Here is a 27403-nt window from a genome sequence, read left to right on the forward strand (position 1 = left end):
GATGACTTTTGCCACTCTAACAGTTTGTAAGCGGATCAAATCAGACAAAGTCTATATCAAGAAGAAAAGTCAAATGGGTAAGCAATGTAAAGAGACAAGAAAGAGATTGAGAGAGACAAAGCGAAATCAATCGTTCTCTCTAACAGCATGGATATTTGTTGCAGTAAACCCGAAAATGCAGACGCAAATTAGTATGTATTAATCTGCGAGCTCAACCCTTCGAGGGCGGCACTTGCAGTCTTTAATGTAGACCTTTCGATCTCACCATGGAGTACCAGCTCCAATGTAACAGGTGAGCAGGTTGTAGTAAGAGATATTATGAATAAATATTAAACAGTATATTTTTGACGTAGGTATGTATCGTCGTTGGCTAGTCATTCACGATATCGTCCACTGCCATCCGTCGTCTTTTCGCCGGTTGTGGATTCTCTTCATTGGTCTCTGCCGTGCTCTTTCGTCGTCGTTCATTATATGTTGGTGGAATGACCATACTATGTGGACGTTGTTGAGTCTGATGGCTATATGGTGGTGAGCTTGTCTCGTGTGAACCGACAGCAGGTCCAGAAACTGGGGGATATGGCGATCGAAGCTCAAACATGGAGCGCGGAGACTCCTGAGGGCGGGTGAATTGTTGCGACGATGAGGAGGACGAAGGTGGTTCATGCTGCTGTTGTCGAGGACTGGTGCCCATAGGTTGATAGGTGAATATATTAGGATATGAATCGCTTCTTCGATGTGCATGTGTCGAGGTATGAGCCGCAAATGTGGGCGGAGAAGGGAGGATAGGGGGTAGACGAACACCCGGCTCAGTGTAGGGTTCTCGGAACCCTAATGAGGAAGGGCCTGGAGCAGCGTCCAACCCGCGACTAGGAGTCTGTGGACTTATTCGTGATTGCAATGCCGGAGGAAAATGCTGTTGATATTGTTGGGGCGACACTGTTGGTGGCGTGGTAGTAGGCAGACGGTCATTATAGCTCAACACCGTTGGCATATCAGAAGCCCCCGGAGGTGGTGGTGGTGGTGGGAATGCCGTCATATGGTAAGGTGTGAACGGATTATTATACGCATAGTTGACAGCAGATATGGGTGAAGGTCCCGCAGATGATATAGGTCGTTGATTGTGACCGGATGGAAGCATTTGAGGCGATGTAAACGGCTGCCATCTCCCTGAAGATGCAGCTAGCGGACTTATACTACTACCTAATCCTGCCGGGCCGTGCTCCGGTCGGGAATATTGTAGATCAGTCACTGGTCGAATTTCCCGTGAAGATGACTTGTGGTGACTTGGTCCTCGCGCAGTCGCTGCCGTTTGGAATTGTTCTCGCGGAGTTACCGAGCTGTCTAGAGCAGGTACGGCCCTCAAGGACGTCTCTTCGGCTTTGAGAGGCGGACGTCCTCTCTTTTTGTGTGTTACGTCTACACATGTCGACTATAAGACCGTTAGTATAGTTTCAGTCTCTCTTCCTGCATTAACATACCGCTTTTCCAGACAGAACACATCGTCTGCAAGGCCTAGCAGAGTCACAACCCAAGTGCTTCCTCTTACAGTTCACACAAGCTGAAGCAACATGCGCCTTAGCACGTCTCGTAGACCTCGGTGGTAAAGCTCGTATGGCGCCGGAAGTTGGCACATCGTGAAGTCCAAGTTGAGGAGATCCCGATATAACCTGCGATAATGAAACTGTGGAGCTGATGCTGGGCACCTGAGTAGTTGGGTTGACTAGTAATTCTTCGGTAGATAGAAACCTCGGTGGTTGAGTAGATACCACACCCGGTCCTTCAGTGGGAATCAATGTCGGTAACCTCGGGGGTAGATTTGAGCGATTTTGATTTGCTGATGTCGAAATATCTGCCCTTTCCACTCCCTGCTGCTCTCTTTGTGTCGAACTGGTGTTGGTGTCTGCACTTTGTGGTGCCTGGGTGCCCGTTGGCACAATGCCAGACATAGGGAGAGTCGAATAAGATGTCCTAAGACTGGCCCTCGGCCCCGTGGATGACGGTGGCCGCAAGTGGACGGATACACGGCCAGGATCGATATCGAATCTGTGCGGCCCAAAATGAGTCTTGGAAAACCACGGAGCTGGAAGAAGTAGAGATTGCATTGGAGTGATGCCGTATGATTTCGCAGTTGTTAAACCGGAATTTGTTGATGTTGATGGTGGTTGTATAGCACAGCTACAACAACTCGATAGACAGTAGTGGCGGTGACATCAAGAAGAAGTTGAGACAGCAGGATTGGTGTTTGAACGAATTGCTTCTAAGATTTTTGATAGGCTTTCAGGCTGGTATAGCCCAGTAAAGCAATCCAATAACTACCAATCATCCAGAAGGAAAATCTTTCCTTTCTTTTTTTTGTTCTTTCCTCTACTTGATCTCTCCTTTTTCTGGGTAGACTTCTGCCGTTTTTGGCAATCAGTATATGCCGGTAACTCACCGCGCGATCTTGGTCCTGCAGAAAAGACGCGCTGGAGTTCCGATATCAGCGTGTTGGCCCTGCAACGACAGCGTGAGTCGGCGAGGGGTATTCGCTGTTTAATCGGATAAGGGAAAAATATGAATAGATCAGTTTCAGTTCGCACGGTGTGTAGTATGTAGCCCTGCTTCCTTTCCCTTTCGTTTCAATTCCTCCAAAACGAGATCCGGTGCATTGTCAAGATGATGGAGGATCGACGAGGCGTCTAGGCAGCTCGAGTCTAATGAATGACACGTCGCAGACCTGACCCAAGGAGGTGGTGGAATGGGGAAAAGTGCAACGTATCGAGATCTAAATTCAAGCCCATCACAAGAGGTCTTAAGATCCGACAGATCCTCAGTACGGAGTAGTCGTACGTACTACATACATACGTATGGAGTCAAGAGAAAGGATATGTGGATCACTGGGGCGCTGCCGGCATCTAATAATCAGTAACGTAGGCATGCCCACAGATGTTTTTTGTTTTAGAGCCCATGACGAATTATGTACGAGGGAAGGATTTGAGCAATGCCCGGGATCTGCAAAGCTTAGAACGCGCTGGATGATCAGTAGCTAGTGTGATCCCCCTTCTGCTGCAGGTCATGACAATTTGCCTGGAACTTTTGTAAGGCCGTAGCCCGGAAAAGGAAAATAAGCCCCTCCCTCTGCCTCTCTACAAACAGCCAGCTAGTTAGCTAAGAGCAAGTCCTGCGGCTATTGATTTTCGCTTTTTTCACCGTGCTTCTGTCATTGTTGTTACTGGTAGCTGCACCCCATCGCATCTCACCTATCACATCGTTCGTTCCGCTCCTTTCGCTTTTGTCCTTGAATCTTGTTCCGATCTTCATAACGGACAGATCCACTTGCAAGTACGCAGTTAGCTTAACAGCGCGCTATGTGCATCAGTGTGTACGTGACGCGAAGAATGGAACAATTCGCATTGCTCTACGTACTTGCCATGTTTGGGTTGTCCTAATCTCGAGTCCCCTTAATTTGTCCATGGTTCGTATGGGAGAGGGGGCAGCAATTTACGTCTTGTGGCTCGTGATTCGACGGGGCTATTGTCTTGGAGAATTTTTAAGTATGGATAAGTGCGTCGTTAATAGTGAGTCAATCCAATAAACTAATTAGGAAACACGCACGAGAAAATACCCGAAAATTCCGAATCTGATTGGACAGTCTGATAATCTCTATTTCTGATCTTATCCTGTTGGGGGTGTGGTCTGCAGTCAGGCTTGCAGTAGCTGAACGCTCACCAGGTGACAGAAAGACTACCGCTGTCAGCCAGAATTGTTGAACAGGGTCAACTGGCCCAGAAAGCGCCGAAAAGAGTTAGTTGTTAGCCTAAAGAGGTATGTAGCGCACGGCCCATAGACATGGGTTTGATTTCTTGACGGCTGGAAGTGGACTCGAATTGTGGAGAAATGCGAGCTCTCGAACATGAGTTCAATTAAAAAGCCCTAGTACTAAAAGCTAAGCTAATGGTTAGTTGGTCGTTAGTGTGTCGCTAGTAAGGAACTGAACGTAGTGGAGAGCTGTCTCTATTTGGCGTCCTCTTGAGACTTGTCACTAAGCGAATCGGAGAGCCCCTACTGTTGGCCGGAAGCTTCCCTAAGTACCCAGTACTTGACTGGCCACGCCCCAAGGCTAACATTGAAAAGTATTGAATACTATGAGTACATGTGCAGGAGGTACTGTACTTGGCGGATCGACGTTATCGCTCGCCTGGAATTTGTCCGGGCTCGTCAATAATTACCCAATAGTTTTTCAACTGTCATATGAGGAGGAATGTCGAGTCCCGAATCCCGATTTAGCAGCAGAAGGAGAAAAGAAGGATACTAACATAAGGCGACGGAATGTTGGCTTGTGGTACAGCCGAGTAATGCTCTGCCTAAGCTCCGCAGTCTCGTATAATAACACCATGTTTCGGTCCTGTGGTTGGTAACTTGTTGACAGTACGTAAATACCCCATAGGTAGCTGGTATGTGAATTAAATGTTGTCATTCGCATTCCTTTTTCGGCTCCTGTACTCATGAAACCACCCTGGCATCAGTGGCATGTGAAGGGTACGGAGAAATGGGCTCAGCGTGGCGCCCATGATCGCGGACCGCATCCCCACAATTCCTTAATCCTTGATCCTTGGAATCTGAGCGATCCAACAAGGCACGCAAACTAATGAATGATAGTCCTCCTGGAACGGTCGTACTTTACGATGTGACCGCCGACTGCTGACTGTCAGTCTATTGGTGATATGTTCCTGAMCMCCCGCCCGCCAGTCCGCATTGGGTGCATACTTGAATCCTAACGAAAGCTCACCCGACGCATTGGTAAAGGTCCATTGGAGAATTTTAGATTTCACCGGCACCAGGGAGAGTTTCGACTACGGAGTAATAGTTTGTCGGGTGGATGATTAGGTTGAATATTCCGAACATCCGTGAGCCCTTCTCATTATCCGGTGATTTTACCTCCGAACGTTGCTCTTCAATATGCGTACCAATAGTCTGTTTTTCTTCCGAGGGTGCCAACCCAACTGAAAATTGATAAGGCGACCAGGAATTCAGGGATGCCCACTTCATGGTTAGAAGGAATCTTCGCCTTGAGAGAATCTTTTTTTTCCTCATCCGGCACTTGAAAAACGCTTGACCCGAAGTTTAAGGGTGCAGACTTCATCTCATCTAAAGCGGCCCACATCTTGTCACTTTGACTTAAGACCAGAGAGGGGAACTTAATCTCTCTTATTATTCCTTTTTCCGGTTTCTCCTCAAACTTTTTATTTCTTGCTTCCCTTTTTCAAAAGACCCTTGGTTTTCGAACTGGAGGGGTTGCCAACGTTGTCTGTTCTGGCCTGCAGCGCCGCCTTTTGACCAGAACAGACCGACAGGTGTTCATGTTGATACAATATTGAAATCTTGACCAGGGTAAACCCTTGTAGGTGGGAGCGCACTATGAGTAAGCTGCATTTCCAGTGAAACTCCAACCGAGTCCGGTTAGTCGGGGCTAGAAGTCAAATGACTTCTCATTTCTGCGCCCATAGTCAGACTTACTAGTCAACTAAACCCAACCACCCCACTAAAGAGCGTTCCTGTCAAAAAGATGAAGCCTTGGCTTGACGATCGTCGCTTTAGCGCGAGATAAGGTGTATTCGGAGAGTCGGGATTTTGCTGAGTCCGACAGTAGTGTGTGCTTTCTGTACATGGTAAGCACTGCATCGGTCCTAAACACGAGGGAAAAGCAATATGAGGCGGATCCCCAGATTCACCGAGCAATTGGAACGAAGATTAATGGTAAATGCGTACTAGTACTGCGGTCAACTTGGCCTTATACGCGATTTAAGAGTTAGATGATTTTCTTTGCAGGACTCCACTCGAATTTGACAAAGACGTCTGTTCGCTCAGCAACATTACTCGTAATTGTACCATTCTTCAAGACTTATCAAAAAGCATACTATAGACTTTTCCCGATCTGGAGTTCACATTGTACCCGTCTTATGCTTGGATCACGGCCACGTTCTGTCATTGCGCAAGGAGCCGTGTCATCTGGCCCGCTAGAGATGGGAGGATTTCCGAGTTTGTGCGTAGGTCAATGCCATGAACCTTTTTTTTTGTACAGCGGCACACAAGCATTTCTATTCCGTGTGACTAAGTCGGTTATTAGCTCCGAGACGAAACATTTCGAGAACTGTATCACAAGGTCTGGCAGAAACAGGGAACAACCTTGTCGAAGACAGGCACAACTTACACGACGAGAAAAATTCCGAGCATCATGCGCAGAGGAAATTTAACCCGATATTGCGTAATTCCACGATGCTTAAACTTAAGATTGATTGGGTATTAAGTGGATCACTTTTGAGTTCAAATGACAATTTGAGATTTGAGCCTGCAAGCACTCTCAATCTAGTAACCTGGTAAACGAAGCGTGGGAAACCATAAGAGCCTTCATTAAGAGGCAAAGTCAAACTATCTACGTACAGTACTATAACATCGGCTCATAACACTGGGCCCGACTGGGTACAAAGCATGGGACGGCGTCGCAAGTAGCAAGGGGTGCTGCCGCTGCAATGCCATGGAACGGTGAAGCCACTGGTTGAAACAGACACTGGACAATTCGGCAACCACAGCCACAACTGGTGGCCGGGCGAAGACCAATGATTTCTAAGCTGTTAGTATGCATTTAGGACGGAGTACAGCGGGCTTGGTAGTACAGCAACACAATTTCATGCTGAGTGTTGCCCCTAAGTAGCCTAGAGCCATGCTTGGGGCTCTGTGCTCAAGGGCGGCACGAAAGTGTATTAGATGAGCAACCATGAGTTTGTGTATAGACGACGATTTGTATTTGAATGGTGAGAGATGTAAAGATGAAGCTGGAAACCGTCTGAAGGAAGTCACGGGGAAGGAGGACAACGGTGGACTTGCACGACGGGTCGTCCCTTCCGATAGCTACACTCCCTCCTTCCCTTACGTTAATCCCAACCTCACTCCTACAAACTATTTGCGACGAGGCAAATAATCGATATGACAAGTCTGGCGAGGTCTACGTTTCCACGACAAAAGCAGCTGGAAGTCTATATTGTGGCTCCTCAATTCCTCGAGCGAAGAAAGAGACCCCAAAAATGGGTACTCAGAAAAGCGAACTCAAACATTGGTCAACGACGTGCATAGAGCCCGATACTACCAAGCCAATGGAGTGGACGAGAAGCAAAAGAAAAAAGCAAGAAAAAGAAACCAACGATCTCGAAATTGCTCGAGGCGAAGCTCAGCTTACTTCTTCTGTCATTGGTTCCTTGAGATGGTAAGAAACACCTTGCGTCGAGACTTGAAGCTGATCTGACTTGAGGCTGCAGCAGGCCAGACAGCGGTCAGCTTGCTTTGATATTATCATCACGGACTGACGGGTACCATAGGCAACTAAGTAATACGTAGCACAGAGCAAGTATTGTGCTACGCTCTACGTGCTACGTGATGGAGAAAATGCCCTGGAATATCGTCAGGCATCTCTTTTATTGAATTTTTCCCTGCCCAGCGTCCCATGATACCATCCCTCCGTCATCGTCCGATTCCCTCGATCTTGAAATGCGGTCACGAATGGAAAACAATGCAACCTGACCTGCTGCTGACGAATGTCTGTGGCTTAGATCTCGATATGGCGATGTTGGATGTTTTGAACTATCTACATGCGTACCCCACCAGCGTTACTTTTACGAAGTTACATGCTCGATCTCGGGGTTATCGGGTTATTTGATGCTGATGAAGTCTTCCTGATCAGTCACGTCGGTCATACAAAGACATCGTCGAAAGGCAAGAAACTGGCCAAACCCCGCTCATTGTCATGAAGTGGCAAGCAACGGAGACTATTGATCGTCTTATACTACATAATTTGGCCCTGAACGGCTTCCAGGATACGTGACACAACGGAATTTGAGACTTATCTCCAATATACTTCCGCAACTCATCTGAAACAGTTTCGCAAAGTATCCATGACAACGTCTATTTAGAGCGGATCGATGTCAGAAAAGCGGATTGCTTTACGCTCTAAATCGAATAATAACAAGCTTCACCGTAGATACCGACGCAATTAGATGTACATGCAAGAAAACAATATCTGATATGCCGAGACGAAAATCCATATAACAACGTCAAGGTTTATGCGAGGGTTCCTGCCAGCTCGCAATACTTCATGTACGTCGGTGAGTTGTCTCAGTATATCGAATTCATACGATACAAAGCTGGACTCAACAGTAACCATGGAGATAGTAAACTAAATCCGGATGAGAAAGGCTCCATTGAAGCGAAGATATGACTACGAGCTACTTACTACCAGGTATACAAAACATAAAAATGCACTCAACAATAGCTATGGAGATAGCAGTCTTTTCTCCTTCAGATCAAGTTCGAGGGAGAAGGTCGGGCTTACCTTGCTACATGTTGTACTACCTGTTTCGCGAAGAGGTGGTATTAGCTTGTTGGTTCCAGCTGGTTCGGTCCACCAATAACTTTACATGCGCTTATTAATGGAGACGTATTATCAACTAATGACTCGAAACGTAAGTATCATGATGGGTGAGTAGGGTGAACAGGCCATAAACGAGTGAACATTCGTACATCACAAATTTCAGGGCTTGTTATGACCGTCCACCATGAAGATCCCGATTCTAACAGCAGAAATTACACGATACTACACCCGACAAAGCTGTGTAACTAAGTAAGTTCTTGTCCTGTGTCAAGTGGTACATTCGCACCACCTAGGGTAGGGTCAACGGGTCCATATGAGTGTACCACAGCGTCATGTAACATCATACCATACTTCAGGTACCTCATCACCCATCTAGACCCATGACCCCAGCTTCGGACAATATACGAAATGTAAATCAAGGTCCGGTTCTAAAGAAATGGACTCGTGTTCAGTTCAAAATACCCATTTTTTGAATCTCATTGGCCGAGTTCATGCATTACACGCATTCCGTCGACGAGGATCCCTGGACTTTCGATGAACCATTAGTAGACAACTAGATGTACTGTTAGTGATCGGGCTAGATTATCACAACCATGAATTTTTTCTTCGTCTAGATTCAAAAAGAAACATAAGGCCTTGTGACTTTACCAGATAATATCATTTGGGAGCCGGGTTGGGACAACGCAACGGTGCTTGATGCTTGACAAGGGCCGTGTAATATTCTGGGCATGCTCGGTTTTGGCGTTACTTCTCTGATAGATGGACATGGATACAACAATAATTTCCAGAAGCGGGATGCATGAACCAGGTATGAGAATGGTGTTTGTGCGACATGTAATTCCACGCTACTTGATGGCTACACTAGTGATGCAAGTGAAACCACCAGCCGAAGAAAAATATGTTTTTTCGAGGTCTATATCCGCCATAATGGAATTTTGAAGCCCAAAATTTTCACTGTGTTGAGCCTGTTCTGGATCGATAGGAAACTGGTATCCGAGTCTTCTGATGTCATCGAAGTACGGTGGCTGTCAGCAGACGATAATTAGCTATGTTTGAAATCGAACGTAGTCATGATCCTGGTCTAGACTCGCTGTTTAGTTTTTAGTCGGGGCCTTGTGGTTTCGATGCTGTTTTTGAACGTCGTTGTACCTATACATCGGTGCAAAATCTCTAATTTAGGGATCAAAGAAGCGATGTGCTTCTTCCTCTATACAAGAGTCGCATGAATTATTAGTAGGATCATTGAGGATCATTGGGTCAAAGCCTAGGAAGACAAATACGCCGTAACATCCCCAATCTTCTCCTCCCACGACTGGCGCACGGTTTTGAGATGACCACTTCAAACTTCTGGTTAGTTACTGCTAGCTTTTCAATTTATTCGAGTAGTAAACATGCGCTCCACGGAAATGTGCCAAAGCGATAGTATCAGGGTTGACCATAAGAAACCAATATACGTATAATCATGCCTGCCCTTTGGAGTGTGGAAATCAGAGATCACAGACTACGATAGATGCCTTACATTGTAATAAAGACTACGATAAATTTGAAACGGGAATTTTTCTGATGGCCGTGTATGTCAGTGGTCGACAGCTGCCCTCCTATGCGAGCCACGCTTGATTAGTTAAGGCAAAAGCGCTGGGTTTTTATATTTTTGGTACCTTCTGTACTTCCCGGCTGCATTTATGTATGTATTTTTCGGTCCATCATAAAGTTTTTATATATCATATCATTTTCTCGAGTCATATAGATCGATGCCATAGGACCTATGACACCACGACGCGCATGGCCTCTACCCACAAGTAAAAAAATATTTGTAGATTGCTTACAATCATAACAACCCTAGAAGAACAGATACGTAGCAACTCCTCCGATTCTCTCCTTCCACGGCTGCCCACGCGCAAAAGGACTTCGACGCGCAATCTCCAACACTTGCGTCCGTTCCTCATGACTCAATCCGCCATCAAACCGATCAGATACAAGATCCATGTCTTCCAATCGGACAAACCGTGTACGCTTCAGGATCTTCCAAAAGAGGTACATGACAATCATGACAGGAATTTCGATATAGTAGCTGACAAAGTCGACGGCGGCAAAGCTAGGGCTGAAGGATGACCAGCCTTGGACGAGGACAAGGACAATATTGAGAAGCATGGCGATGAGGGGGCCCCAGGGGTAGGTCCAGTTCTTGAAAGGGAGGAGGTGTTCGAGACCTTGCTTTTTGACGGCGGCGCGGAAACGAAGAGAGGCAAAGCAAATGGCTATCCAGGAAAGTTGGTTGGAAACACCGACAATGCTATGGATTTTGATTAGTCACAGATCAGCTGCCTTAGTTAGAAAATCGACTTACTTTTGTAACCATGTCCACAACTGACCGGCACCAATGTAACTTGCGCCAAAGCAGAGTCCACTAATGACCGATGTAGCCAATACCGCCACCCAAGGGACTCTCTGTCGGTTGAGTCTGCCAAAGAATGACGGGGCGTACCCATCAGTAGCCAAAGTGTAGAGTAAACGTGAGCCCGCAAAGAGGGCATGATTGCTTGCAGAAATCACACTCGTCATGACGACCGCATTGATAAAACTACCAGCCACACTACTTCCGGCCTGCTCGAAAACAATGGTGAATGGACTGGTGTGGCTGTTCTTGGAACTCAGACCCGGGTAGTTGTATGGTACGTTGAGACCGATGATCAAGACTGCTAGGATATAGAAGAGCAAAATTCTCCAAAAGACGTTGCGCACAACGCGAGGTAGATTTTTGGCTGGATCTTTGGTCTCTCCGGCTGTCACTGCAATGGATTCGGTTCCTCCGCTGTATCAAAATCAGTACTTGGAGCTTATGTTCGTCTTCTCAGGGAAACCCACTAGGCAAAAGAAGCGGTAACAAACACCGAGGCGAACCCTCCAATACCGCCAACAAAAGGAGCATCACCGATATGCCAGTTATGCCCACCGATATATTGGTGACTGGTGTTTCCGCCGCAGTTGACTACGATCCCAAGGATGATGAATATCTGGGTAAGGTCAGTGACCGAAAGACAGAGACCGAAGTACTGCACATACCACAATCGTAACAACTTTTAAAATACTGAGAACGTATTCCGCCTCGCCGTAGGCCCTCACAGAGATAACATTAAGCCCAATGACAACAAACAAAAAGATCAGACTAATAGCCCAACCAGGAAAATTGTCCGTCCAATATTGCAACAGTAGCTGGAGCGCAATAAGATCGGATGCGGTTGACACGGCATCGTTGAACCAATAATTCCAGGTCAACGCAAAACCGAAAGCATCATCCACGAAGCGACTATTGCTTGTTAGAACTGAGTTTCTGGCGCCTTGCGATGTGAAAGTCGACTTACCCAGCAAAAGTACAAAATGATCCCGCAACAGGGATAAAAGCCGACATCTCCCCCAATGCAAGCATCGTGACAAACACAATTGCACCAACAATCGCATACGAAATCAGCATCGATGCCGGACCACCTTTGGCTAGAGAATTGCCCGTTCCTAAAAATAAACCAGTACCAATGGTGCCGCCGATGGCGATCATCCTACAGTTGTCAGATGATACAGAGAAACCGAGTTTTAGCTGTCATAGGGGAAGCTTCTTACTGCACTTGACGAGCAGACAATTTTCGGCTCAATTTGTTGGCTACGATGATGGGAGGCGCGTAGTCCTCTCCATCGTGAACAGGTACGCCGTCATCCGGCCCAAGCTCGTACCGCCGAGGGCGTTTCTCGATGTCGGCAGTCATTTTTTGCGAAATTAGAAAAACGTCAGCTCTCAAGATACATCACGACTGTTGAGAGTCGCGGAAAAAGAAAGAAAGGAGAGAAATAAAATGTCGACATCGTGCACGAAGGATTCGCAGCAACAAAGCTAGTCTTTATACGGATATAATCATATAACCTTGTCGTTGCAGTGACTTCGGCCCCAGACGAGATTTTTTCAGTTTCTCTTTGATAAAATCTATTGCGTGCTCGTGGCGAGCGACCAACCAGCGGAGCCGTCAACCACGCTCCCAAGATCTGCTGTGGGCCGGCGGGAGTTTGCGATGGGGTCCAGTACGTCGCCGTTTTAAGGGCGCTACTATCGGAATGGATCTTTGTTGGTGTGACGGGTATATAAGGAGAAAGCATTTTCGAGGTGTAGAGTAACTAGGCAGGTAATATAGTTTGAGGTTCTTCGTGGCTGCAGATGGCGTGCATTCTGCTTAGACGAACTGGAGGAAGAGCCCCAAAAAACAAGGCTAGTCCCAATACGGAAGGTGATGGCATGCAAGAACTAAGCTTGAACGAAAAGACTCAACGCCTCGAATGCTATTTTATATAGGCTAAAAGACTAAAAATTACCACGTAGACATATACAATCATTGCCAGGCAAGAAAATCTTATGCCAAAAGTCCTGTCGCCAAGGCCTCCAGATCCTCCAACGTGTTGACTTCAAGTGGCTCCTCCGTCTTGTGCGATTTCTTAGTCCGCTTACTCTTGCGGGAATCCTCTTCCTCCTCTTCAACAGAAACGTGTTTCATGCGTTTGCTGAGTTTCGGCACCGCCTCATCAGCAACAGACTCAGCATCACTGCCATCGTCTGACTGGAACGGATCAACAAATTCTTCATCGCCAGCCAAAACAGCAACACCATCCTCTCCCTCGGCCAATGCTCGTTCCTTTGCCTTTCGTTTTTCCTTTTTCTCTCGTTTCTTCTGTTTCGCGAGCTCCTTGTCCTCAATATCCGCCACCCGGTTCCTCTCTGCTTCTGTTTCCAAGAACTTGGCTCGCTGGGTTTGTGCATCTCCGCTAGCTCGGAACTTGTCTTCGTCTTGCAATTCGTAAACTTCGTGCGCAACCCCGTCATCATCGTAGATGAGTTTTGTGCTATTGCCCTTGTACTTGAGAAGCTTCTTCTTCGATTGAAGCAATTTCTCGCGGCGCTTGGAGTCAATGATGAGTGGTTCCGCGGCATCAGAAAGCTTGACCACTTTAACCTCTCCTCCAAATTTAGGCTTGCCACCTTCATCTAATGGGACATCCGGCGAACTCGAGTCATCCGAGTCATCACCACCAAGAGCATCGTCGCCCGCATTAAATCGTCGCTTGACAGACAAGAAATCCTCATCCTCGTCCGCATCACCATTAATACCATTACTTTGGTCAACCATCGTACCATCATCGTTGATGAGCTTCGAATAATGGTCGGCCAACACATCTTGATTGCGTCGCTCAAACATACGATCGTATTTGGTACGAACAACCTCTTTCTTCTTCGTCTTCTTCTCGCCTCCCTCTTCACCAGAATCATCGCTTGACATGTATCGTAAGGCCCGGGGCTGATTCTTTTCTAATTTACTATCCTCTCCCTTGATGAATTTGATTCGCGGAGCACCAGGAAGACCAAGACTAGCTGCAAAAGCGTCGAGAGCCAGGTCTTTCACCTTGAAGACCTCTTTATCTTTCTGCACATGGATAGATTTCACGTACGATATGAAAGCTTTCTGGCCGAGGTACTTTAGCTCCGGGTCCTTGAAGCACATGTTCTGCAACTGATCCTTGACGCTTTGCTGTTTCTTTGCTTTGACGTTAATTCGTTCAATGGGTACCTTCTTCTGCTCGAGACGTTTCAGCATCCCTTCTTCTTCACTCGGGTCTAAGAAGAGCACTGCGCGTCCGTTTCTCTCGTAACGAGCGGTTCTCCCGACACGGTGAATATAAGTATCCGCATCTTCAGGACAGTCCAGTTGAACGACCCAGTCAACAGCAGGGAAATCCAATCCTCGGGCTGCCACATCTGTCGAAAAAAGGACCGCGTATTTGGAATTGGCGAATCGGGTTGTAATGTCGAGACGTCCACCTTGTTTTTGACGACCGTGAAGGTGTAGTAGTGGAATACCAGGTTGAAGATGCCGTAGCGATTCGTACACAAATCGAACCTGCTTTCCGGAAGACATAAAAACAATCGTTTTGGACTTGAGATTGCTTCTGATAAAGCTAAACAATGTGTCTAGCTTTTCTGGCAATGGCGTTATAATATAATGTTGCTGTAGAGTCGACGGCGTTGCGCTGGCTGCAGCTTCGTGCACCGCAACGTACTCAGGATCTTGCAGACTCAACCGCGCAAGATCCGAAACTTTCTTTGTCTGAGTTGCACTAAACAGCAAAGTCTGGCGTGTTTTAGGCAAATGCTCAACGATCGCATCCACGGTTTGTTGAAATCCCATATCCATGATCCGATCTGCCTCGTCAAGGACAAGCATCTGAAGGTTGTATACGTCAAGTTCGGCCGTTTGATCGAGATGTTGAAGCATTCGTCCCGGAGTGCAGACAAGAATATTCATCCTTCCGAGACGTTCTTGTTCCTCCTTCAAACTTTTCCCGCCAATGACCAAACCCGCTGAGAATGTATGGTAGCGACCGACTTTTCTCAAAACTTCAAAGATCTGAATCGCCAGCTCCCGAGTGGGAGATAGCACAATAGCGCCTAGTCCATCGTATTCCGTCCAACTCTTGCGATAAAGGTTTTCCAGAACAGGGATCAGAAACGCCAATGTCTTTCCGCTCCCGGTCTTCGCAGCACCCAGAATATCTCGTCCTTTCAACGCATACGGAATCGATCGGGATTGAATATCAGTCAAGGACTTGAAATGTGAAGCGGCAAGACCTGATGTTGTAGGATCTGAGAGTGGAAGTTCGGAAAAGGTCTCAAGTCGAACTTTGGGATCGAGCTCTTCAACTCGTTGCTTGATTGTCGATAATTCTGTCTCATTGCGCTTCCGTTTGAGAGTTCGATTGTTCTCGACGGGCTTTCGAGCGGCCTTGGTTTGCCTGTGATCTTTAGCCGGCGCCATGGCTGTTTGAAATGATGTTTGCAAGTATATTTCACTAGGTACGTACTTCTGTTGCATGTGTTATTTTTTTTTTCTCTGGGCGGGGCGCTTAGTCATCCTATCGGCGTCGATAAGCTTTTGCGGAGAAAACAGGCCTTAACGTTTGGCTTATCGCGACAATCGTGACCCACGTCTTCTCCAATTCCTCTACCTATCCTTGCAAGGCATCAATAGTCTACAGATGGCCGACGAGGATTTGGCCGCGCTCAATGCGCTAGAAAAAGAAGCCAAAGAATTCGACAAGGCATGACGTACCGCATTGTCCGTGTTCCGCGAAGGGATTGTGACTGACTCAAGCTTCGATTACAGGATGCAGAGATTGATCGAATCCGAAAGGCATTCCCATTAGATGCGTCAGTCAACCTACCCTCATTAATCCTATCTATATTCTCAACTCACTCGCGACAAGATACGCCGTCCTCGACCTCCAACCCGGCGTCCCCGACTCAGACATCAAACTCCAATACCGCAAAAAATCCCTCCTCATCCACCCCGACAAAACCCAAAACCCTCTCGCACCTGACGCATTCGACCGTCTGAAAAAGGCGCAAACAACACTCCTCGACGAAAAGGCCCGCGAACGCCTCGATGAATGTATCGCCGATGCGCGGCGTCTGCTCATCCGCGAACACAAATATACCCTCGATTCGCCGGAACTCAAGACCGACGAATTCAAGGTTGAATGGCGCAAGAAGACGGTTGAAGTGTTACTTGAAGATGAGGCAAGGAGGAGGCGGCAGATGAAAGCGAGAATGCAAGAAGAAGGCCGTGAAAAGCAGAAGGAAGAGGAAGAGCTAGAAGCTCGGAAACGGAAGAGGGATGCTGATCAGGCATGGGAGGCTACAAGGGATGAGAGGATAGGTAGTTGGAGGGATTGGCAGAAGGGGAAATCAAAGGATAAAGAAGGGGGAAAGAAGAAAAAGAAAATGAAGGTTTTGGGATAGAAATGGTTCATGAAGATCACAGCATTACGCATGACGTTATGACGATTTTATAGATTAATTGATCAAACGAAAGGCTGTAAACCTGTTTTGTTTCAGGACTCTATACAAGATACGATCCATGAGAAATTGCACTCATATCTTGACAGAGCGTAACCATGAATGGATAGAAGCTATCTGCAAGTAGACACTACATGTGAAGTGAGTTATTTTGAGGGTAAATTCATGCAATCATGCTATCATTTATAGACGATCCCAATGAATGTTTTTCCCACCTGAAATACGTTGATCGAGTCAAGCTGTCGATTTAACACTGTCCAAGGACACAGCGATGTAAGACTAGTCCGAGAAGTCTACAAAACAAAGCTGTCGGGTCAAGTAATACAGCGAATTCTGACGATATTGACGACTAGTTGATAGCTGATTTCTGCAATCAACTAAGAAGGAAGATTACCATATTCTAAGCTGTGTGGATCATTCAGGACATTGTATATAGACATGCATATAGCAAAGAAATGATAAAAGGTTGAAAAAAAGAAGAAAAGAATTATTCATCAGTGCAGGATGGATTCACACTTCCGAGAAGAATGTAGCAGTCTGCTTTATATAGTAAATTAAGAACACCCATGTCAACCAAGCATGCCCGGTTATCTCAATGGTAGAGTGTCAGACTTTTATGACCATTGTCAACAACTGAGTTTCAAAGATTCATCTGAATGTTGTGGGTTCGAGCCCCACATCGGGCGTTACATTTTTTGTCACCCCTGCGACTAGAAAATTTATTTTAGTCCTTACTACCTCTCTTTCTTCTTATCAAGGTTCAGTACTGAAAGCATTAGTTGATTTCGGAGTCGATTTCCATCTTAGGTGTGGTTTGTGATGTATGTTGGGAACAGGCGGCCCGATCGTTCAGGCAGACCAACCATAGTGTATCAACTACCATCAAAATGCCGACATCAGTACAATAATCATCAATTGACACTTGTACCAAGACTTGTGGTATAATGGCTCGCATTTAATTGTACCGAATTGACTACCTAGGTAATATCATACATTATCATATATCTGCTGATCGCTCCATTATTCTCATAACATATACAGCTGCCACGGTAGAATTATACCATTGGTAGTTGGATGACCTGTCAACAAACACACCAGAACGTTCGAAAATCTGCGAGGAGAGTCAGAAACAACACAGGGCAAAGAAATCGAACAAGTCGGCACAAGACTGACCTGGTTGAGAATCGTAGAACGAAACCCAAGCGCGTGGAACCACGATACAGTGGCTGGAAGTCCTATAGATATAATCGGCGAGTAAATCACGAACCAACTCAGAGCTGGACTGAAGATGATACGTATACTCTGCAAAGTATATGAGTCGGTGTCGTATACCATATTGGAATAATATCTGTTTCCACAAGAGTACTGAATGGTTGCAAGAAAAGAAGACAAAAGGCGAGCTGAAGAGCTACGTGCTACAACTAAGCAGCGGCAGACTTTGGAGAGAACTTCTCAACCTTCTTTCGGGAAGCAGCAGGAGAGACGGAGCTCGACTTGCGCAATGCAGGAGCCTTCTTGGTAGGAGTGTGAGGCGTCGCAATGTTCACGGTGACTCCAGGCTTGGTAGGCGATATGACTGCGCTCTTCTCCGGCAATGCACTAGGAGCAGCCGCAGCAACTCTCTCACGAGAGGCTGGTGTATTTTCACCGTTTGTTATAGGACGAACTCCGAATGGATGAACTCCATTCAATGCACGACGAACACCAGCATTCTTCACGGGAATCCTACTCACTAATGTCAGCTGCTATTATTCAGTCAGGCCAGAGATTAAGACAACACACGAAGGAGAGATTGTTGTAGCAGGAGTCCATGCAGGACCAATGCCAACTGGAGACTGGAAGGATAGGGGTGAAACATGTTCATTACCCAAGGTTCGGGAAGTCGCGGGTGACGGGGTTGAGCCCTGAACCACTTCAACGGAGTAATTGTACTCTCCAGCACGATAAGCACGACGTTCGTTGGATTGCTGCTTCAAGATCTTCTGGGCTTTAGTATCAGCAAAGCGGAGAAGCAATTTGTGTCCGTCCTTGCCAGCGACATTATGGAACTCTTCGATCACGCGCTCTGCAATCTCACGGCTTTCAAAACTGAAGATACAATTAGCCGAGACTCGTTTTGGTCTCTACAGGATCAAATACCGAGCAAACCCAACTTCCTTGCTGACTCCTGTCTTTTCGTCACGACTGATCTTCTCAGACACCACTCGATAGGGCTCAAAGTGGCGACGTAGGTCCTAACTACCTGTTATGATCTTGGACTGGTCAACTACTTGAATTCGCTTACAGCCTCAGACCATTCGATTGGTACATTGGTGCAGTAAATGTTTGTGGAGTTCTTGTCTTCCAAATCTTTGAGACGAGAGTTACGACTCTTCTGGAAGATATTAGTCTAATTCTGACAAGTCAAAAAAGACCACACACTTGAGCGAAAGAGGCTTGATAGCCAAGATAGTAGAATCCGCGAATGCAATTCTCGCACGACTCAAAGTTGTAGAATTGGACGAATGCAAATCTGTATTCTAAGTCAGTGGATAAAGTTTCCATGAGACACAAGAGAGAAGAGAACCCACCCTTTGCAGAGACCCGTGTCTAGATCTACAATTGCCTTGCATCGATCGATTTCTCCGAAGCGAGCGGCATATGCATGAAGCATTTCGTCGGTTGTCTCAGGAGGAAAGCCACGAATGTAGACATTTGTAATGCCCTCGCGGTTTTCAAGGCATTTGGCAAGAGTTAGGTCAGACTGGTTAGTCCACATGGCAGGAATGGCCCGAGGAATCGGAGGATCCTGCTGGGTGAGCAGCTCGAGATCCTGAACAATGTAGCCATTTGGGGTTTTCATCATCTGGTACTGAAGACATGGCTGCTGTAACTGAATGCCTTGCAACATAGGGTAAGGGCCCAACGGAGTGCGTTGATCAATAATTGAGCCATACGAATGGTAGCCATTGCTGACTCCGGAATAGTCGCTCAAGGGATTCTTTTCCTCAAAAGACCAGGAATTAGCAGGGGTATGGCTCAAGCCGGATCCTTGGGCTCCCCATGGCATAGAGGGAAAGTTCACGGGGGTGATAGGTGCACCGCCAACGAAGCCAGGATAGTATACAGTTGGAGGAACAGGCATTCCGGCCATAGATGGACCGGGAGGAGTGACTTGACGTTGGCTGAAGTGACCATTTGGATTCATCCCACCCACCATAATTGGGGCGTTGTACATGGTATCTCGAGCAAGACTGGCATAGTCGGAGTTGGGATGATGCAGAGCTCCATTGGTCCCTTCGGCACCCTTGTGGCGAGTACGGAGAGGCAAGCTCAGCTTTCCAGCCGGAGGAATGTATTTGCCTGGCGAGTGTTAGCGAGAGCCTTACAATTGAGAGGTAGTTATCATACCTGGATCGTAGATGGAGTCCTTCTTGATCTCAGGGGGTGCAACCACTGGAGTCATAGTGATCTGAAGGGTCATGTCAGTGTTCAACCTGAGAAGCTCAAACATGTCGAGCGAGCGACCGCGGATTGATCGAGCGATGCGAAAAATGCATTGCAAGCACAATTGTAACTTACCTCTAATTTCACTGAACGATTGAACGAGAGAATAAGCGGTTGTAACACTCGTATTCCTCAACAGTATCGACCAACCCGACCGACCAAAGTCGTTGGATCAGACGAAGCTGGGATGAGAAGGAATCGAGGTGAAGCGATAAGAAAAGGAGATAACAGAAAGAGTATGAGTAGATTGACCAGGCGAATAAATGGATTTCGACAAGAGACTGAAGTTGATTGGGATGTTGATGGGAACTGAAGTGATGAGAAGAAATGAAAAAAGGGAATAGGATGATGAAAGAAAAGAGGAACAGAAGGGGAACAAGAGAGAAACTGGAAAGTTTGGGACCATAGAAGGAAGGAAGAGGATGAGGATGGTAGGATTTCCTAAAAAGGTAGGAGGGAGCTTATTACGACTGCCACTGCAAAGGAAGGAGCCTACCCTCTCTGTATGAAAGTCATCATGCATAGAGGGCCTGTATAATAGGGCAACCACGACAACATGCCAGTCAGGTGATTCATAGATCTTAACAGAAGGGTCTCTGATTCCATAAAGACGTCCGGACTTGGTGTTGGGGACGCATATTCAAACCTCCTGTCCAGTGTAGAGAGAAAAAATGAAGGTCCACGGACTGCAAGAAATTGGTGTATTTATATTATCAAAAAGTACCTTTCGCTATATTTTTTACTCAGACCATTCTATCGAAAATAGAAAAGAAACAATCTCACACCGACGGCATTAAGGAGGAGATTCCACCAACACCCCACGTACACACATGACGCCTCCTGTTGAGCTGTATGAGCCCCGTTTGACTTCTTTGAATATGAACAACTTTAAAAAGTTAGGAATTAATAATTAAGCACAATGAAGCACAGATGAAGTCAGAAAAGGGATGATGTTCAGTAACCGCATTTGAAAGCACTCGTCATATGAACATGGAGAAGTGAATCATTCTATAAGCCGAGGAGACATAAGAGAAAGAGAAAAGAAAAGTCGTTTCGTAGATTGTGCATACATTTATGACCATACATCCTCCTGGTAGGTTCCACTGCTGCGCATGTGCTTGACAATCTCTTCACCCTTCTCAGGTGTCAAGCCACGCTGTTCGGCAATGATTTGACCGAGAACAGTGTTGACTTCGSGAGCCATGTGTGCGGCGTCACCACAGACGTAGAAGTAAGCCTTCTGCTCCAAAAGCTTGTTGATGTAGGCTGCGTTTTCACGTAGACGATGTTGGACGTAGACCTTTTCGGCACCTTCTCGGGAGAATGCGGTGAACAGTTTGAAATTCTCTCCAAGCTGCTGTTCATATGCCTGTAGATTAAACGTTAGCTTATGTAAGCCATCATAGGAAGTGAAGATTTTCAAGGGAAAACGTACCGTCCACTCATCCTTGTAAAGGAAATCCTCGGTACTCTTTCTGCATCCAAAGAACAAAACTGTAGGTCCAACTGCATCACCCCGAGCAGCCATAGCGGCACGCTCTTGGACGAAACCACGGAAGGGAGCGACACCGGTACCGGGTCCGACCATGATAACAGGCTTGGAAGGATCTGACGGCAACTTGAAATTCGAGTGACGGACGTGAACAGGGACGTGAACTCCATCGTACTTGTTACGGGGACCGGTGATAGCGTAGGTGAGACCGTGAGGATCGGGGTTAGGTTCTCCGTGCTGCTTTTGCTTGAGGGCCAACAGGTAATTGGTGGTGACACCCTTGACGAGATGAGTGGCACCAGGAATGCGAACGGACTCGACGACTGCAGTAATGCTAATCTTCTCCTTCTGGACGAGGGAGGAAGAAGAGATGGAGTAGTAACGAGGCTGGATGCGGTTGATACCTTCAATTAGACACGAGAATGGAACAGCGGTAAAAGGAGTAGACGAGACGCTTTCGAGAGCCTGGGCGATGTTGAAGCATTGACTGCTGATTTTTTCGTGGAAATAGTCCTTGTCGTTTCCAAGGCGCACCATCTCAGCCTTGGCCTTCTCATCGGGAGCGAATGCGGCGAGGGTGCTAACGAATTGACGAGACACGGGAGCGCAAATTTCCATGTAGTAACGAACAGCGGCATCGTAGGTAGTGGGCGTAGGGAAAGGAACCTTGGCAGTGACATCGAGACCCTTGATCTTGACGACAGTGTCACGCTTGGACTCGAGACCGAAGACCTTCAAGAAACGGTCAACCTCAAGGCCAGCGTTGGTGGGCCAGACAGCAATGTGATCACCGGTCTGGTAGTGTAAGCCGCTTCCAGAGATATCAATTTCCATGTGCAAACAGTTTCGGTCCTTCACAGTAAACAATTCACGAGACTCGGCGATAGGGGCAATGTACGGGTTGTGAGCAGAGTAGGGTCCCTTGCCCGCATGTTCCAAATGGTTGAGGTTGGGTTCTCCAAGGTAGACAGCGGCATCTTCAGGGGTCAAGTCTTCCTGTTCAATGATAGAGAAGACGGGTTCGTACTGGGCCTCACGCTCTTCCAATCCCAATTCAGCAGCGAGTTCAGTCCACATAGGCTCCTTCCATGCAAGGAAGTCCTCCTCCATTGTACCAGCACCGTCGTCGCCTTCACCTGCACTGCCGATTCTTTTGGCACCCAACTTGGTCAAGGCAGCGTCGACTTGGCGAACCATAGCGTTGTAGTGCTCGTAGGTGTTGTTTCCGAGACCGAAAGTTACGTATTTGAGTTTGGAGAGAGGCTTATCGTCGGCAGTAGCACCGCTGGCAAAGGCGACATCCTCACCAGTGATGAACTGATAGAATTCAACGGCGTTGTCGGTCGGCTCACCCTCACCGTAGGTAGCAAGGACGAAGAAGGCGATTTTATCTTCGGGGAAGGTGTCCAAAAGGTCGAGATCGTACTCCTCCAGGTCGGCCACCATGGTCTTGAGACCAAAACGCTGGGAGCCTTCCTTGGCGAGACGAGAGGCATAGTCCTCGGCGGTACCAGTCTGAGAGCCGTAGAAAATAACACAGTTCTTGTCGTTTTCAACCAACTTTTCGACAATGTTCCTGGTCTTACCAGCCTTGGCCCCATTGAGGGCACTAGAGGCAGCGGCATAAGGGTCTTTCTGAACAGCCCAGTAGGTTCCTTTTGTAAAGTAAGCAACAGTTCCAAGAAGAAGACCAACCAGGACGATCAGGTCCAGGGTGTCGATTTGCGCCATCGTGATGGATGTTGGTTGATCTGGGGAACAGAAGCGTGACCAGCCACGGCCAGTGGAGATAAGAAGCGAATAGGAAGAGTTCACAAGCAACCCTCCTCTTCACGCTTTGTCTGTCTCACTCTCTTTCCTTCTCTCACACAGACAAACACAATCAAATGAGTGGAATGAGTGAGAGATTTGCAAGACAGGAGCTATGAGATAAGAATTGATTGCACGACACAGCACAAGGAACGGAGAGAGTATCGGGATTGGCACTCGGTGGGAAACAGGCGGGAAGATTCGATGCCAGGTGGTCTAATAGCGGCATGCAGCCAATCACATGCACTAAGCGCAAGTGCGGCCGGCTAGAAAATCGCGGGTACCGCCCGGCGCCGGAGTCTGTTCTGAATTGCGCTGAGAATCGTCACTTTCTTTGTTAAACTAGTCTGTACGGGCTGGTGAGCTATGGCGGTGACGGTGAGAAGATGTACGCTTGGGAATGTCACTTTCTAAATTTATTCGAAAGAAAAATCAAAAACCAGGCTGTTCTCAGCGAGACATCAATATAAGGTACAACATGCAAAGTGCCGGGCGATGCATCCGCGATGGTTGTTAACCTAGGCAAGCGGTTCGGCCGACGTTCTGGCTTCAGTGCGGAATCGCCGCTCTTATCAGATTCTTGTTCATTTGATCCATTATTTTATTTGCTCTCCTTGCCTGGAGGCTTTACTTTAAGAGGTTTGTGGTTCTGCAAAGGTAGACACAGTTCTCGTTGGTCAAGGCATCCCCAGAATATTCCCTTGCTTGTTCTATTGGGTTCTTTTGACGGGTAAGTGGCGTAAATAGGCATGTGGGAGTAATCGAAAGCCTCAGTAAGTGGCATTCTGCACCCCACAGTCATACTGTATCTGTAAGCACGGAGTACGTATCAAGCGAACAACTAAAACTACCAAACCAAAGTTTCCGAATTGTGCTCGATCGAGAGTTGGCCCTTCTCAAAGGAGTAATTGGGCTGGTGCAATCGAAGGGGGTCACGTGACCAATATCGGGGACGGAAAGGAAGCTTTCCGTCTCGCTACATCTCTATTGTCTACCCCAGTTCCGAACTGATTCCGCCATCGGAATTGATCTGTTTGGAAGAGAAATGAAATTTTGAAGACTCTCAACATTGAAACTATCTATATGTGAAATCCAAAAATTGGAATTGAGATCAAGGTCCGGCTGACGCAATGGTAGCGTATCGAGTTTCTATACATTGTATATGTTCCTCGAAGGTTGCGTGTTCGAGTCGCGCGTCGGACTTCTACTTTTTGTTTACCTATCCATTTTTTTTCGGTTTCGTTAATTTCTATTACATTGCGCGGTCTGCTTCGATGCATTCTATTTCTCAAAAGGAAGGGCGAAGTCTGGCCCCCATACTTCACCCAGCGCGCCAATCGACCCGCATCCACGGACTCCGAAGTATGAGTTCGTTCGTTGCGGAATCGGTAAATGCAGGAATACCAGGTGCTAATCGAATAAGTTGCATGATGTGCGGTCTTCGAGAATGTTCTACATATCTAGACTCTGGGTCTTCTAGGACTACGTATATTTCCCCTCGTTTACATGACACTAGCTAGGGCTCAGGGCTTAGGGCTAGGCTACATGTCGCATCTTAGCGTTAACGTGATCGAAAGCCTACGTATCTCCTGGACTGATTTGAGGAAAGTACATGTCGCATGGTATCAACGAGACTAGAGCCAGTTTAAGTGTTCATAATAATAAGAGGCTTAGAATAAGCTGCTGAGAAGCAACACGTTGGCAGATGGTCTCGCCGAGCTCGCCGAGCTCGCCGAATACGGCAGTTTGACAAGATATCATCCTACATGCTTGAGAAGTGAGCACATGATAATCTCTATCTACTTCTTTCCGCAATCCCTCATATGAGAGGGTTTGATTGGCTCTCTCTGTCCTTGCACAAGCAAAATGTAGACTAGATTGATGGGAATACTACCTAAAGAGGGAATTTGATCTCCATCATACTCATGCAAGCTCGTTACTGGAACAGCTCTATGATCTGGAAGGAAGTTACTAAAAGGTGTTCAAGGATGGGTCCTGGCTGAAGAAATGTTTTCTTGCACGCTCTAGTATCTGTCGTATTCCAAGCAGCCGATTTATCAGCATCTGAATTGTTGACTAGCAGTGATGCAGGTATTAAAGACCCCATGGTTGCCCCCATTCAAGTAGCTTCAATATTTCACAATCTCACCACCTTTCAAGAATCCTTACCTAGCAAGGAGTTCACAAGCTTACAAGTATTTATCGCCACCATGCGCACTCCCCTGCTCACCTCCATTCTCGCATTAGCTGCAACTGCATCTTCCCTACCCTCCACAACATCATCAATATGCAAAGATATCGAAGTTCCAATTACTGTATCAGTCCCTCGCTTCGCCATTAATGCGACTGTGAACAATAATTGGGACGCAGCAACACTCACACTGAATCTGACCAGAAGAGACTTCAACACTTCAACTGATCCCCTTCCAATATCTGGCAATATGACTTCTGCAATTGAAAGTACCTATGTCATTGGAGCAACGCTCTGTGGATCGGGGGGTCCCATGCTAGTTCTGACGCATGGGATCATTGAGTCTAAGCTGTACGACAAAATTGCGTTACCAGTCAAGGGACTATGCTAATACTTACATTTGGTAGATACTGGCAACCTACCTTCCATCAGTCAAAGACATATAGCTTCGTAGACGCCGCCGTTGCTGCTGGGTATTCCGTTCTCAACTATGACCGAATCGGAGTTGGCTCTTCGTCAAAGTCGGTGACCCTAGAATCATCATATTCACTCTTCTGAGAACGCAGCTAATGCAGCAGATTCTTCCAGAGTAAACTCTATATCCGACGCCCAATTCCAAGTCGAAACCGCCGTCCTCAACACCCTCATCMCCTMCGCCCGCCAAACCGCCAACGCAAGCCAAATCGCGCTTATAGGGCACAGCTATGGCTCATACATCTCAGCCGCATCAGCAAGCCAAATTGCCGTCGACGCTGTTGTCCTCACTGGTTTCAGTGGCACATTTGCATACTTTGACCCTTTCCTCGCAGGCGCAGGGCTTCGGATCGCAAATCTTCAAGATCCCGGACGCTGGAGTGACCTTGACGCTGGATACCTGACGTCTTCGGATCTTTATGCTGAGAGTTATGTCTATTTTGCGGAACCGTACTTTGAGCATTCGGTGGCGGAATGGGCGTATAGGGTTGCCAGTGAACCCTTTGCGCTGGGTGAGTTGCCGTCGTTGTTGGCTACGGAGATTGAGTATGGAAATATCACTGCTCCGGTACTAGTGCTGCAGGGAAAGTATGATGTGTCGGCATGTGGTGGGAACTGTGTTGGGTTGTTGAATGCTACGAAGGCGCTGTTTACGGGTTCGGAGGTTGTTGAGACTGTGGATGATTTGCCAGCTGGGTATGTTGCTTCAGTCATTTTTTGCGAGTTGATACTGATACTGACGCGGAAATAGTCATGATCTTAACCTGCACAAGGTTGCTCCTCAAGCGTTTGAGATGATCTTTGATTTCCTCAAGGCGCAGGGTTTGTAATTCACTGAGCTCTACTGTTTGTCTTTTTTTTACGATGTCCTCGGTTTCGTGAAGCTTTACTGTTTCACTCAAAGTAGTTGTCAAAAAGAATAAAGTGTGAGTATGCAATTGATTATGTACAGCTAAATGTATGCAATTTGGGTATTCGACTTTCGCCAGTGCTCCAGGGTTCAACCAGTAATCGGCTCATAACCTAAAGAGAAATAAGGAGTGTCCAAGGCTATCTACCTCCTCGACAGAGTGTCTGGATACTATGTATGAGAAATGTAATCAGTTCAAAAGAATCCTGTCTGCCCTGTGACCGTTGCGATCGTATATGAATCCATGAACATTTATTCTTCGTTTCTTCTCCGGGCTGACGATATCAAGTAGGTCCCTGACGCCTTCCATTTGCTTGATGACGTTCAATTCCACCAAGTGTTTGTTTCGGTCATTATCTGCGAGGCTCTCTAGCTCATGTTGGTGTGTTGAGCAGAGGCTGCTTATTTTCCTTTCGTGTCTTTAGTACAGGACATCTAAAGGAAGAAAGAAAGGAGTCATACTTCTGCCAAGGGTATGCCGAGTTTGCGGCGGAGTCTGTCTTGACGATACCACATCCATAGTGTCCACAGACAATAATATGCTTGACCTATTATAATTTGTAAGCCAGGGACACATAAAATAAGTAGATGTAGATGCAACTCACCTCCAACATCTCAACAGCATGCTGCACAGCACTCGCCCAAGCCAAATCCGTACTGAGAGCCATATTGCCCCAGTTTCGCACCACAATCATCTCATCCTCAAGCAGATGATTCAATGTCGTCGTCTCTTCGTMCCCGCTATCGGAACA

The 27403-nt window shown here is 47.0% G+C and overlaps 6 protein-coding genes across 6 annotated transcripts; 2 read left to right on the forward strand and 4 right to left on the reverse strand.

Moving 5' to 3' along the window:
• Nucleotides 1-370: 370 nt before the first annotated feature.
• Nucleotides 371-1138, reverse strand: BHQ10_005272 (uncharacterized protein; the record flags this gene model as incomplete). The annotated part of the gene is made up of 1 exon (XM_040877730.1): nucleotides 371-1138. The coding sequence occupies one exon, from the start codon at nucleotides 1136-1138 to the stop codon at nucleotides 371-373; it is 768 nt and encodes a 255-aa protein (XP_040733776.1).
• A 9102-nt stretch (nucleotides 1139-10240) lies between these two features.
• Nucleotides 10241-12159, reverse strand: BHQ10_005273 (uncharacterized protein; the record flags this gene model as incomplete). The annotated part of the gene is made up of 6 exons (XM_040877731.1): nucleotides 10241-10694; nucleotides 10749-11213; nucleotides 11267-11415; nucleotides 11465-11708; nucleotides 11764-11955; nucleotides 12017-12159. 6 exons carry the CDS (start codon nucleotides 12157-12159, stop codon nucleotides 10241-10243), a joined length of 1647 nt encoding a protein of 548 aa, XP_040733777.1.
• Nucleotides 12160-12795: 636 nt separating this feature from the next.
• Nucleotides 12796-15249, reverse strand: BHQ10_005274 (uncharacterized protein; the record flags this gene model as incomplete). The annotated part of the gene is made up of 1 exon (XM_040877732.1): nucleotides 12796-15249. One exon carries the CDS (start codon nucleotides 15247-15249, stop codon nucleotides 12796-12798), a length of 2454 nt encoding a protein of 817 aa, XP_040733778.1.
• A 285-nt stretch (nucleotides 15250-15534) lies between these two features.
• On the forward strand, nucleotides 15535-16232 carry BHQ10_005275 (uncharacterized protein; the record flags this gene model as incomplete). The annotated part of the gene is made up of 3 exons (XM_040877733.1): nucleotides 15535-15555; nucleotides 15598-15641; nucleotides 15698-16232. 3 exons carry the CDS (start codon nucleotides 15535-15537, stop codon nucleotides 16230-16232), a joined length of 600 nt encoding a protein of 199 aa, XP_040733779.1.
• A 1478-nt stretch (nucleotides 16233-17710) lies between these two features.
• Nucleotides 17711-22998, reverse strand: BHQ10_005276 (uncharacterized protein; the record flags this gene model as incomplete). Its single annotated transcript, XM_040877734.1, has 9 exons — nucleotides 17711-18014; nucleotides 18072-18377; nucleotides 18429-18523; nucleotides 18574-18663; nucleotides 18711-18801; nucleotides 18860-19631; nucleotides 19680-19740; nucleotides 20860-21144; nucleotides 21211-22998. 9 exons carry the CDS (start codon nucleotides 22996-22998, stop codon nucleotides 17711-17713), a joined length of 3792 nt encoding a protein of 1263 aa, XP_040733780.1.
• Nucleotides 22999-25517: 2519 nt separating this feature from the next.
• BHQ10_005277 (uncharacterized protein) lies at nucleotides 25518-26571 on the forward strand (the record flags this gene model as incomplete). The annotated part of the gene is made up of 4 exons (XM_040877735.1): nucleotides 25518-25618; nucleotides 25675-25788; nucleotides 25856-26437; nucleotides 26493-26571. 4 exons carry the CDS (start codon nucleotides 25518-25520, stop codon nucleotides 26569-26571), a joined length of 876 nt encoding a protein of 291 aa, XP_040733781.1.
• Nucleotides 26572-27403: the final 832 nt, after the last annotated feature.

Source organism: Talaromyces amestolkiae (assembly GCF_001896365.1).
Source record: "Talaromyces amestolkiae strain CIB chromosome Unknown scaffold9.1, whole genome shotgun sequence".
In the NCBI taxonomy this organism is placed as follows: domain Eukaryota; kingdom Fungi; phylum Ascomycota; class Eurotiomycetes; order Eurotiales; family Trichocomaceae; genus Talaromyces; species Talaromyces amestolkiae.